General features: G+C 34.4%; 1 protein-coding gene across 5 annotated transcripts in view; it reads right to left on the reverse strand.

Annotated features, from left to right (window-relative positions):
- CFAP20DC (CFAP20 domain containing) overlaps nucleotides 1-14,557 on the reverse strand; it is a 202,920-nt gene that overhangs the window by 70,196 nt on the left and 118,167 nt on the right. For 3 of the 5 annotated variants that reach the window (XM_072941585.1, XM_072941586.1, XM_072941587.1), the window contains exons 11-13: nucleotides 14,344-14,466; nucleotides 11,701-12,035; nucleotides 5,265-5,642 (exon numbers count right to left, since the gene is read on the reverse strand). In XM_072941585.1, the coding sequence (XP_072797686.1) occupies nucleotides 5,265-5,642; nucleotides 11,701-12,035; nucleotides 14,344-14,466 (836 nt within the window). The remainder of the gene's footprint in view (nucleotides 1-5,264; nucleotides 5,643-11,700; nucleotides 12,036-14,343; nucleotides 14,467-14,557) is intronic. The other 2 variants (XM_072941589.1, XM_072941588.1) reach the window with 1 other exon arrangement.

Raw genomic sequence — 14,557 nt, forward strand, 5'->3', positions numbered from 1 at the left:
CCAAAAGTGGAAACCACCATCTATCAACATATAAATGAATAAACAAATGTGGCATATCCATATAGTGAATTACTATTCCAGCATAAAAAGCAGTAAGATGCTACAACATGGATGGACCTTGAAAACAACAAGCTAAATGAAAGAAGTCAGACACAATAGGCCACATATTATACAGTTCTATTTATGTGAAATGTCTGGAATATGCAAATCCACAGAGATAAGAAGTAGATCAGTGGTTGCCAGAGGTTCAGGGGAAGGAAGAATGAGGAGTGACTATTAATGGGAATGGAGTTTCTTTTGAGGTGATGAAAATGATCTAAAATTAGATAGTAGTGATGGGTGTACAACTTTGTAAATCTACTAAAAAATGTTGACTTCTATATTGTGCAAATTAAATCTCAATAAATTTTTTTTAAATAAGTTACCCCTGTGGGTTTCTGGGATCTGAACAAAAATCCCTTTGTGGAGTTAGTAAGCACAAAACACTCTTTTGAGAAAACTTGTTTTCATAGATTCTTAGCAGCAAATGTCAAGTGGATAGAATGTCAATTATTAGAACCCTATGACAATGAATTTTCTTTTAAAATCATGTCTCTGGAAGAACACTTCATTCCCATTGAAAATTCACTTTGAAATGGGATAGAATCCCTATGTCTTTCATAATTTTATATCCTATTAAACTGAGACTATTACATTCACAAATGTGAGCCATAGATTGTAGCCATCAGGTGGGTTGTTTGAGAGCAAGTTTTATTAGCCTGAATTCTGACACCAAGGTCAAACCTCCCTGCACAAAAGGGAAGCTGTGCCTTTGTGACTTAGCCTTTCATCAAAGATAAAGTTCCTTCTCCCTTTTATTCCTTTCAAGGGATTGCTCTGTCAGTCTCCTTAGCTGTAAAATGGAATAGTAATATCTCAGAGGGCTCCCGTGTAGAACAGACATATGTCCTGCTTGTGCTTTGTAATATGCAGTGAGCAGCTGTAAGAAGGGCCTCTTGAAATAACCCAAATGGTTTCAGGAACTGTCTTCTCCTAAAAGCCTCTTGAATGAAGAGAATGGGTGAGGGGAAGTCCCCTGCTCTCTCTCCAAAATTTGGTCCCCTTCTTCCTTTCATTATTCCCTGGTATTATCAGAGAGGACTATCTTTTAGGCAGTGTACTTTGCTGGCCAGGTACTTAAAGTCTGTTTGTGCCTGAGGCTCTCAAGCTGATTTTCATGCTCCAGTTTTATTTCTATAGAGATATAAAAAGATGGAAAATAAACAATCTTTTGGATATATAGCATGACAGATTCTGTCTAATAGAAGATCGTGGCAAAGAAATTTGGGGGAAAATGAAGTGGACTCTTCTCAAAGATTTGTTTTGGTTCTGTTTTCGGCAGCCCAGTATTGACTACAGTCAAGTGAAGCAGTGCTGTAGAATAAATTTGTAAGGTTGGTTTACTAGCTGTATTTCAATTATCAGCGTGTCCAAAGAAAAAATTGCGGTAAAGTAGGACAAGAACAGTTTTCTAAGGCTGAATCATGGAGAACAGAAAATCTGAATAGACTGAAAACTTGTAAAAAGACATTTATCAAAAACCTCTCCCAAACAAAAGTGCAGGACAAGATGGCTTCACAGGCGAATTTTACCAGATATTCAAAGAAGATTTAATACCCATCCTTTCCAAACTCTTCAAAAAATTAAAGAGGAGGGAATGCTCCTTAACACATTTTATGAGGCCAACATTACCCTCATACCAAAACCAAACACAACACACACACACGAAACTACAGGCCAATATTTGTGATGAACATAGATGCAAAAATCCTCAGCAAAATATTAGTAAACCAAATACAGCAATATATTAAAAGGATCATATACCATGATCAAGTAGGACTTATTCCAGGGATGCAAAGATGGTTCAACATTCACAAATCAATAAACGTGACATATCACATTAAGAAAACAAAGGATAAAAAGCATATGATCATCTCAATAGATGTAGAAAAAGCATTTGACTGGATTCAACACCCATTTTTGATAAAAAATCTCAATAAAAATGGGTATAGAAAGAACATACTTCAACATAATACAACTCATATATGACAAACTCACAGCTAACACCACATTCAGTGGTGAAAAACTGAAAGCTATCCCTCTAAAATCAGGAACAAGACAGGAATGCCCACTCTTACCATTCTTATTCAACACAGTAGGATAGAATAATTAGGCAAGAAAAAATAAAAGGCATTCCAGTCAGAAATGAAAAAGTAAAACTGTCACTATTTGCAGATGACAGTATGCTCTTTGACATATATATATATAGAAAATCCTGAAGATTCCACCAAAAAACCATTAAAATAATAAGCAAATTCAGTAAAGTTTGCAGGGTGTATTTATTTCTACATGCCAACAATGAGCTAGCAGAAGAGAAATGAAGAAAACAATCTCATTTACAATCACAAAAAAGAATAAATTTAAACATGGAGGTGAAAGACCTATACACTGAAAACTACAGGACATTGTTGAAAGAAACTAAAGGCACAAATAAATAGAAAGATATTCTGTGCTCATGAATTGGAGGAATTAACATTGTTAGTGTTACCTAAAGTAATCCACAGATTCAATGTAATCCCCAACAAAATCCCAAGGAAATTTTTCACAGAAATAGAAAAATTCTAAAATTTATATAGAACCACAAAAGACCCCAAATAGCCAAAGCAATCCTGAGAAAAAAGAACAAATCTGGAAGTATCACACATCCTGATTTCAAACTATATTACAAAGCTATAGTAGTCAAATCAGCACTGTATTGGCAGAAAAAGAGATATAAAGATCAATGGAACAAAACCGAGAGCCCAAAAATAAACCCATACATATATGGACAGTTAATTTATGACAAAGGAGCAAAGAAAATACACTAGGGAAAGGATGATCTCTTCAATAAATGGTATTGGGAAAACTGGACAGTCACACACGAAAAATGAAACTAGACCATTCTCTCACACCATACACAAAAATCAACTCAAAACAGATTTGAATGTAAGATGTGAAACCATAAAACTGCTAGAAGAAAACACAGGCATTACGCTCTTTGACATTGGTCTTAGAAATACCTTTTTAGATATGTCTTCTCAGGTAAGAGAAACAAAAGCAAAAATAAATAAATGGGACTACATCAAACTAAAAAGTTTCTGCACAGCAAAGGAAACCATCAACAAAACAAAAAGACAACTTACCAAATGAGAGATACATCTGCAAATCATATATCTCATAAGGGGTTAATACCCCAAATATATAAAGAACTCATACATTTCAACAATAACCCCCCCCCAAACAAAACCCCTAAAGAACTCAATTAAAAAATGGGCAGAGGAGCTGAATAGACATTTGTTCAAAAAGACATACAGATGGCCAACAGGCACATGAAAAGATGTTCAACATCACTAATTACTAGGGAAATGCAAATTAAACCCACAATGAGATATCACCTCATACCTGTTAGAATGGCTTTTATCTGCCAATCCCAAACTTGGCAGATGCAAGTTACTGTGTGTAAAACAGAAGAACAACAAGGTCCTACTGTACAGCACAGGGAACTATAGTTGATATCTTGTAATAAACTATAAGGGAAAAGAATATGAAAAAGAATATATATGTATGTGTGTAACTGAATCAGTTTGCTGTATACCAGAAATGAACACAATACTGCAAATCAATTATACTTCAATAAACAAACAAAACGTATGCACACACAGAGACAAGAATGGCTATTATCAAAAAGAGAAGAAATAACAAATGCCGACAAGGATGCGAAGAAAAGGAAACCCTGATACACTGTTCGTGGGAATGTAAATCAGTGTAACTACTATGGAGAACAGTATAGAGATTCCTCAAAAAGTTAAGAATAGAACTACTATATGACCCAGCTATCCCACTTCTGGGTATTTATCCAAAAAATATAAAAACATTAATTTGAAAAGATATACACATACTTTTGTTCATTACAGCCTTATCTACAATAACCAAGATATGGAAACAACCTAAGTGTCCAACAACAGTTAGATGGATAAAGAAAATCAGGTATAATGGAATACAACTTAGCCATAAGAAAATGAAATCTTGCCATTTTCAATAACATGGATGGGCCTTGAGATTATTATGCTAAGTGAAATAAATCAGATAGAGAAAGACAAATATTGAATGATTTCACTTATATGTGGAATATAGAAAAACAAAAAAAAATAAAATGAACAAACCAAATAAAAATAAAACAAACTCACAGATGCAGAGAACAGAGTTGTGATTACCAGAGGGTAAGGTAAAGCTGGGGTAGGGGGGAAGGGATATAGGGGATCGACTCTGTGGTGACAGAAACTAAATGTTTGGTGCTGAGTGTGCTCTAGTGTATACAGAAGTAGAAAAAAAATGCTGTACACATGGAACTTACATGAGGTTATAAACCAATGTTATCTCAAGAAAAAATAAAAGAAATAAAGAAATATTAGTTGATGGTAATGATATATATGTCTATTATCTGTACTAAGTAACAATCCATTCTAACATGCTTAGCACATAATTGAACTGAAGTTCTACATTGTAACACATACAGAATACTTAGGACATGAAAAATTTAAAAAACTGGAATATAAGTGTCATTTGTTCTGCATAGCCTCATTTTTTCTCTAGTTTCTAAGTGCAGCTATATGGGGGGACTGAAGGAAGAAAAGCACTCACACAGGAAGGAAAAAAATCAATCTGATGGACATGAATATAGCCACCAAAGTAGCCTAGGGATTTACTCAATGACACTGTTTTACTGTTAACCTTCACTCCTATCATTTATTATTTGGGGAATGGCTGCAAAGAGACCAGAGAGTGAAGAGAATAATGATGTTTTTATGGCTCCTAATGTAGATTGTTATTGAAAATCTGTCAATTTTACTGGCAAGCCTTTGGCTCAGAAATAAGATCTTCATTTATAATTTGCAGGCAGTGATAACTCAAATTATGAGAAGTAACTGGGAAATAAAAAATAACTATTATGATAATTATCTTTCTCATTAAAAACATGAGGCATTCTATTATCATTGGGATGTGCAAGACACTCTTTAACAGCTGCTGTTACTGAGCTAAAACACATCTAAATAGGAAAGAAAATACATTACTGATCGTCGAAATGATGAAAAATAGATACTGCTGAGAATGTGTGCAAAGTGGAACAGAACAGAATGCAGGAGGATGTACTGCACACTTATGTAAAACAGAGTGAAACCACTTACAGATACTTCAGGAATCGCCTTCCACTTCTCCCCTGAAATTTCCTTTAGGGTGGTTTTGTTTACTGAAGCTGACTCTTGATGGGCTGGTAGGTGCTTTGCTTTGGCAACGGGGTCTGGAGTTTTCAGAAAGGATTCACTCCTTCTTCCAGGGGGTGAAAGGCATGCTGTAGGCACCAAACTCGCTTCAAAGTCTTTTTTATCTATCTGCTTTCCCAAGGAATTCTGGCTTTCTGATGCTCCTGCTTCTGCGTAGGCACTTTTAAGATATCCTTTACTTGTCCACCTTGCAGCCTTTTCCAGCACGCTGTCTAATGTGAACTGAGTTAACCCTGGAGGACTAGTTGTTGGGCTTGGAGAACCCTGGACACTCTGGTTACCCTACACAGAGGAACAAAGTGAAATTGTTTTGAGCTGAAACTTGTGGTGAATAAGTTATTAAGTTCTTAATAAGTTCATATCATTCCCCTAGCCTTTGATTTATGGCCACATAGAACCAAACATCTAGTTATCGTCAAAGTTTGGCATTTTTAAACAAAATGTATGAATGACTGAACTGTTCAGTTTCTTCTTGAATGTTTGGCCATCATACACACTCAACATACAGATCACTATCTAAGGTAAAATTTCCCTTTCAGTAGAAGCGAAGTATGTGTAAAGGTGAGACAGTCTGCTTTAGGTTGGGCACAGGACAAGAGAGGAATTTATCAAAACTTTTAGTTAGAACGACTCTATCTGCCTGTGTGTCTATCTATCATAGTCCTGCCTCTCTTCCTTTCTTCCTCATCGTGGGCTAGGTACTGCTCTAGGCACTGCAGATGCTGGGAACATAATGGTGTACTAGAAGTTAATCCCTGACATCCAGGGACTTTATCCTGAAGGCAACAAGGGGTTATTGAGTGATTTGAGAGAGGGAAATGTCATGATAGCACAAAACAGAAGGCATGGTAATGAGTCTGTGTGGATATTGTTTGTAGGGCGTCTGGAGTGTCTGTGGAGATAGCAGTAAGGGGAAGCCAAATAGGAGACTGTTAAATTGTAATGATCAGAAATGCTGAGGTGTTTGTGTTAATTCAATGGTAGTGATGATGGCGAGGTTGGACTGATTTGAGAGTTCTGTAGAAGGCAGAGTATGTTGTATTTAGCGACTCCAGAAAGCTTTTACATAGCGTCTGTAATCTCTAATCCTGTCACATTATGATATTCATTTCTTGTGGAGAGCAGTTGGGATTATCAGCCAACTGTGCTCTCAAGAAAAGTACCCTTGGGTCTAAGAACCTCTTCTAAGAAATAGCTTGTCTATCTGTAGTAAAGAACTGCAGAGTGTGCAGGTGATGTATATTACTTTCACATATGCAACACATGTGGCCTCAACATGCTTTTGGATTAATTTTGTCCTATATAACATAAACATTTGTTATATGCATAAAAAGCTAGTTTAGTATAATCTGATTGAAAAACAACCACTTTTTTCCCCTTTGGTTTATCATTTAGCTACTGAAAACCTGCACAGCAACTGAATATAATTTGTCAAAGTAGTAAAGACTTTGTTATGCTATTTTCATATTCCAATCATCTGTTCATCTGTTTCTCAGAAGAACAAATACAAAATGCTTTTGATTTAACTTAATATATTTTTTAAAAGTCCCAAATCTCTTGAACCATTTGTCTTCTGGGCTCAGAAACATTTGTTTGTTAAATATTCAATCACGCCCCAGTGCCAGGAACATCAATAGAATTTGCCTGATTAACTGTAGCACAGCATATGTACGCTGAAGATGAGAATGATTTCCCCAAGGACCCAGCACTTTCTCTGCAGAACTATGTTTCTTAAAAGGACATGCAGATGGGCATTTGGACAATAATTTCTGGATGCACGAAACGAATTGCTCTTGCTGAGTTGTAGTTTTAAAAAGGTAATTTTAATGACTCTTGAGGGCCACCTACTTGGAGCAGATGAGACCCAGGCTCTTTGTATCACAATTTTAATGTTGAGTGAGTCAGGATAGAACTCTGTTTTAGCCTTTGTAAAAGTGGATGATCATATTTACTTATATTTCAATTCATTTTTAAATTCAGTCCACCGTGAAACAAGTCTTATATAACAGTCTTAAAAGTTTTGAACAAAACACATTTGCAATATTCCAAATACACTTTTGATGGCAGTTTTGAATTTTAACTGAGATAGAGTCAGCAGGAGTTTTTACTTCTGTCCAATGTTTTAGTGACTAAATGTGTGAGCTGATAGCACCTTTCAGCTGGACAACAGCACTAGCAGACAATAGAGATTATATAGGTATATACTTTGGTTGTCAACTAAAGCACAGTTATTTGCATTAATACAGCTAAAGATATCCATCATAACAAAACGAAAAAAAAAAATCCTCTCTTCTTTGATGACACCAAGACTGACCATTCAAACGTATCTTCAATGTCTTCACTAATAATCATCCCTAAGGAGTATTTCTACTTCTACCTCTTGAATTTTATAGGAAATTATTAGAATAATACAAGTCTTCCTGGGTGGCGAAGATAATTGATAGGGGTGACATAACGCATTTTACTAGTTTATAAACAAAACGAAAGGAAGATGCCACTGCTTCTAACTAACTTGCAGCATGCCTGATATTACAGGGACTTGGGCAAATTATGTTTGTAAACATCTTTAGCTGTAGTCAGTGATGCCTCACAGACAAATCATAGCAGAAGTTAGAGGGATTGTATGGGATGGGCAAACATCATCACGTGAATATCTGGGGAAAATGATGAGATTCCTTAAATTGTCCAAGACAAAAAAAATATTTTCCTTATAAGTTAGATAAAACAAATTTCTTTGAAAACTCCTATTTATAACCAAATATTTACCTGCAGATATTTATCTTTTAGCAAAAAATATGACATTATTCTAAGCAGACAAAAATTTTATAGCCTTTTTTATCTGTCTATAACAATGAAGGGCCAAGTTACAGGAACCAAGGGGCCTGTGTCATTTTCAGAGAAGAGTAGAACTTCAAAGATAAAGATATGCAGATGTGAACAGCCTAAAAGCAATATTCAAAATAGAATTCTTCCACATTTTTCCAATATATAAATTGACATTTAAAAATTTTTTAAAGGCTACACAGAAATACAAGCAGCCTCATGTGGAGTAAATATCATTTCTATTGTGCCTATATAAGTGTGTGTGAGAATGTAACTCAAAATTATTAGCCAAGCATGTAGGGATGAGTGGTTAATAGTGTAACCCAGAAATACATGCCATCAAGAAAAAAAAAAGATACGAAGTAGTTTAACTACTGAGTGCTAAAAAAAGTAACTTGAAAGCAATTAATACCACGAAAGTTAAGAGGAAGCACTAAAACGGTCCTTGTAATCTGTTGTTTGTAAATTTGTCCTTTGCCGGCCTCCACAGTTAGATAAAGAGACAATATGGAAGCTTCCTAGGTAATTTGAATACTATAGGGAATTAGTCCACATAAGTCATGTCCAAATATGGATAAGTTTTTGGCTCAAATGTTCTAATTTGGGTTGTTATAGAAGACAGACTACCTAGCTTTGCAAATATCTACTTTAGTATGTGATACACAGCCAGTATTTAAGGAAAAATGACTACATCTGTAGATGATGAAAAATTAAATTAGGGAAGTAATAAAATATTAATATAAAGTATATACTGGAAGCCACATTGGGAATTACGGCATAAAAAACAAAATATAGATACAATAATAACATACTTTTTTTCTTTCAGATGCTGCAATTGTATGAAAGGTACTCTGTTTTAACAGCTTTCCTAAGATAATTCATTTACATGGAAGTCTTGATTTTATAACTCACTACAAAATATATTTCCATAGTGTGCTTTTCAAATAAGAAGTACAACTTCAAAATTAATTGACTATCAAGAAAATTACTACATATGGCTGCCTAAGTAATAACATATATAGTAAAGCAAAGACTAAGACAAGAGACTATGCAAAAAAAAAATCATACTTTTGGGGCTTTCACACTAATAAAGATCTCAAATGTGAACTGATTATTAGGAACTTAAATTACAAAGAAAATATATCACTGATTAGCCTTTACTATCATACGTGTATTTTTCTCTATCAGAACATGATTTGATTTTGCCTAGATTTTTGCTACTGAATAGATCTAATTTCCCTTTAAAAATACTCAAACGGTCTAACATCAGATAAAGGCTTTTAACTACAAGTTATAAACCCCAGCACAATAAGTAATGCAATTATTACTCATTTGTCTACCATCATTTATAACATGACATTATGTTTTCCTTAGAGTAATAATGTTACTCTAAGGATATAATATTCTAAAATAATGCAACTAATATTAAGGATGCCTAAATGAACTTAATTGATTTTTTTCTTCAAAGATCATATTGAAATAAACATTTTAAATATGTAATCTAATGTTCCATTGACTTATCTAATTAATAAATGGGAGAACTAATCCCACAGAAAAAGAATTTACAAAAAAACCCAAACAAATCAATTTGATAAAGAAGGGGTCATTACAAGTTCTAGAACTTGTTTAAATATAGCCTGGCATTTCTATAGGTCATCTGTTTATATTTTAGCTTCTATCTTGTTATTGCCTCTAACAGCAAACCTCAAAGCTTGTGCAATATGGCAAGGCTTCTGCCCCTCTCTCTAGCTGCCACTCTTAGGCTCTAAAGGTGAACCAGGGCAGGTGTTAGCAATGAGATGGTCCCACTACAGACTCAAGCCATATTCTGATGGTTGTGGCACAGAGGTGACCAGAGAGCTATGCCAATCAGAGCTTTGAAAATGCCTAATAAATTAATTTTCAATTTCATGTAGTTGGTAATAAGTACATTTCTGCATAATAAATGTTGAAGGATGCCAGAAGTAGAGTAGCTAGTAGCAAAAGAAAGCACATAAAGTGATAAACTGAAATATTCACAATCAGTATTTTTCATTTTCTCATGAAGCTCTACTGCTTCTTCTCAAGGCTTAGCCTTCATAGAGATGGAAGAGGTAAGTTCCTCACATGGTGTTATGTAAAGGACAGCTTCCTCATAAAACTCCCTTCAAAGCTTTCCAGAGAACTACCATTTCCCATCTGCCATTAAATTGCCATCATTACAGTAATTCTTTTGGGTTAGGTAAGAAAGATTGGGCTGTGCACATGGGAAAGAGATGGGCCTATTATCATTCATAAAATGGTATGAATTAATTTATCAGATAAGCCAATTAATACTGTAGAAGAATTGACAGCTGGGATGAGGGCAATGTTAGATGCTGAAGACAAATGTTCACTTTACAGTTTTGTAGCTTAATTTTATTTGGGGTGAAATGGACAAAGTTGTTCACAGCAACATTTAAAATGTACTATTTATGCATTTATGCATAAAGGGGTTTTAGTGGGATTATCTTTGGTATGACTAACAGTTTCATCACACTCAGAAGCAAGGATATTATAAAAAAGAATTGCCCCATGCACTTTGCTAAAAAAACTCATTAAAAGTTGCAAAAAACCCATAATTACTGTTTGAACAATCTCACCATATTCTCAGCTGGTTCTGAAAGTAGAAGCTATGGACTTAATCTATATCCCGCTGACCAAAGGGGTATTCCTGATCAATCAGAATTGTTAAAAAGTTTTGAAGGCATACCAAAAAAGTTTTTTTCTAATTATTTATATATTTTTTCTAGAAAATACGAATGCCTATTATTAAAGAATAATGCTAAAGAAATTTTACAAATAAATTCATCTCATATGAGGAAAGAGAGTTACCATAATGTATTAAGTTTTAAGTTTCAGAGCTGCATTCACTTTGATATTGAACAAGTTAAAAAAATACTTTTTATGAATTTATTGATTTATGAGATATTTGTATTCTAAATAACTGCAAACATAAAACCTCCTGTAAAGCAAGTCCCAGCACTAATCCATGATTCATTATCTAAACTTTAATTGGCACAACTCTTAAAATTCTGGGACCATATGGAAAATAACAAGTCCTAATAGGTCTAAGGTGAAAAGATGGCAGGGGAGTAAGGAAGCCAGAAAACCTTCAATTCAGAATGCTTAGCAACTGCAACACAATCTCCCCAGAGATCCAGAACAATGTGTTCTCAATGATTTACTGGTTTTGCTATCATACAACTAAACTGCATATCATTTGTCATTCGGTGAGACGAAGATTAAAATGAAAAAACAAAATCAAACCAAAAGCTGGTTTCCATAATTAAAAATGAAATTGGCTAACTTAATAAAAAAGGCAGCAATTCAGAGTTACCATAACAACCTGAGGCAACTGTTGACTGACATTGCAATCTGCTGCTTTTTTATAAATAGCAGTTGATTTCCCCTCTTTCATTTCAACTAGTTTTAGAGCTTAGTTGGAGCTAATGGAACAACTGTGCTTTGGAACTACTTCACTCATCAAGCAGCATACCTCTTCGCTGCTGTCACTGCCATAAAAATCCTCCTCCAATTGGGTATCTCTCCTTGTCACACTGGTATCTTCTTTTAGATCCAAAAGAAATGGGCACTCCTCTGGGGACAGATTCTGAGTCTTTCCATGAGGTGCCGATCGTGGTCTTGATGAAAAAGTGAAAATATCCTTTGGAACAATCTGGGTTTCCTCTGCCTCTCGGTCACGTTCACTGTCCTTGCTGACTTCTAGCCATAGGTGTGAGGTGTGGCAGAAGTCTTCATCCAGACATAGAGACTGTGTCCTCGATACTAAATGGGGAATGTGATCATCCTTTTCAGGAAATATCCACTCATCTGACATTAGGAAAAGATGACAAAAGTTAGAGTAGTGTTCCATAAGTGGTTTTGGGCAGGTAGTTAGGGTAACATTTCTTGCTGTTGAAATAGATTTATCAAATAATACAAAAGCCAAGGAAGACAATTTATCCACCATCTTGTAACCTGCTAAACATTTAACCCACAGATAGTGCTTATAGCTAGAGGCAACTTATTTGCACTTACTCTCCATCTGAGCTGAAACACTGGCCAGGAAATTTATAAGTCTGAAATAATTATCATCTGTCTTGCAGCAGGTTCTTTATAGTATAGCCTCATTAATTTGACATTACAGAGGGAAAAATCTTCCAAATTTAAAAGGGTGTGAGTTACTGATGTCTTCTTTTAACATCAAGAGGATAGAGGTACTTAACAAGCTCTTGAAACAAAATATCTGGGCCTTGTTCAGATTACAAAACATGGAGGAGAGGAAAACACGAAAAGGTTGACAGCCTTTCTCTCTCCATTCTACTGATTGGAATGGTTCAGTTCATAGAGTAAACTGACTTTTTAAGTAATAGTAAATTCACAGAAGTATTTGTTAATGTGACTGGTAATCTTGCTGATGGAAAAAACCTTTGTTTAATTTTAACTTAATTTTAGGAGAGAATCTTTTGATATGAAAATCTTTTGCACATTATTTGTTTTCTTTAAAAATATTGTACCCTACCAATGAGATACATTTTTATTAAAACTTTAAAAATTTTTAATCTTTTATTCAACATTGGGATAGATTTTATAACTTTATGGCCTGGGAAAACTGGAAAGGACACATCTTTATAACAAATATTAAAAGCAGGCTTACTTTCTTCTTTAGAATGATAGAAAAAGTTGAGCATTTTCTCAGCTTAGTCTAGTTTTTTGAAATTTACTTTTTTAGTGCATTATGTCAATGGTAAAAATCTTACAAGAGTCCCTGCAGAACTGCAATGTAGACATGGTGATTTTACTCCTGACTCTTGAATCCTTTTATATTTATTGTTACAAGAAAAGTAATCAAGAGATATCTAAGATTTGCTAACTTGAAACTTTGAAGCTAACACTACAAAGCAAAAGCAACAAAGACCTTTAATAAAAATTGTATTGATGACACAAATAAAACTGTATTCATCTGTTTCTTAACATAAGCCTATGATTATATAATATAATTTGCATATAGAAAGAACAATAAATATACATTTCTTAGAGAAAATCTATTAGCGACAAGGCTTTCACATTTTCTGTAGGTAAATAGGCTGAATCTACTTCATCTGACCACCTTCATAGAGGATGCAGAGGATCCTGAGTCAGCATAGCTGTGGGGCAAGTGAAATGAATAGATCCATTGGATTGTCTTATTTTGAACAGCAAACTCTTGCCTGGTGCTAAGCAACTAGCAGGTGCTTTGTAAACACAGTAGATGCTTTAGTAAATGTTGAAAAAGATTGCAAAAACCAATGCACAAGGACGAGTAACGAAAATTGGAGGAAAAGATCCTGGGAATCTTCATTATGCAATTAAACAACTTGTATGACCTATCACCAAACATATTATTAATAGTCAAAAAGTCAAAGTAAAAGGAGTGTGTTTACACCAAAAGAACTCTAATTATCTCACTACCACATGCTTTTTTGGAATTTGTAGTTTTACCTCAAGTATTTCCATATCAATTGTAATGAATAATTTGGTGTGTTTTCTTAGGAAAATATGTAAATTACTGTGTAATCACAATATTGCAGCAAACAAGATAAATGCAAGAATGATCACCTAAACATCTAATTAGTTTTTCTACACAGTCAGATTTATGCTAGAGACACTAATTGCGCCTAACATTTTAATGAAGGTTTCAACATTGCATAAATAAGACTGACAAACTACAAACAATTTTCATTTATTTCCCTTTTTCCCTAGCTCAAAAACAATTTCCCTTTGTAAAAGTACCACACACCTGCTAGGCAAGATATGTTGATGGGCTCAATGCTCTACACTCCAACTGCCTCCATTATAAAGAGGATTAGAGAAAGGCAACAATAGATAATCTTTGGGGAGGGTGACGTTATCTGAAAACTTCAAAGTTTCAAACTTTCATTCTGAAAAGGACAACCTGTGCCTCAGAACTTGAAAATAAAAATCCTCTTTCATCCATTAAAGTTTGACATAAAATTGAGGTTAAAAAGAGATTAACAAAAAAATGATAGATTTTAGCAAATGACTGCATCACGACTTTTCAAAATGACTGAGTTTGAAATATTTAATATATTTATATTTTATTAATTATTAGCAATTATGGTATAATAAAGATGCTAACCTGCTTGATCAGGAGACTGGAGCACTGGAGAGCTAGGGTTCAATGACTCTGCTTTTTGTTGGGACATGGTGGTAAGGATAGTTGTTGCTTTATCTTCATTCCTGCTATTTCCTGAAGAATTGCCTTTATTGGAATAAAAATTTTTCACTATATTACTTCTTTTGATATATAGAAAAATTAATTTTTGAAGAATGGTATTGTGGTATACTTTTCT

The sequence above is a fragment of the Vicugna pacos genome, chromosome 17, assembly GCF_048564905.1.
Source record: "Vicugna pacos chromosome 17, VicPac4, whole genome shotgun sequence".
Classification (NCBI taxonomy): domain Eukaryota; kingdom Metazoa; phylum Chordata; class Mammalia; order Artiodactyla; family Camelidae; genus Vicugna; species Vicugna pacos.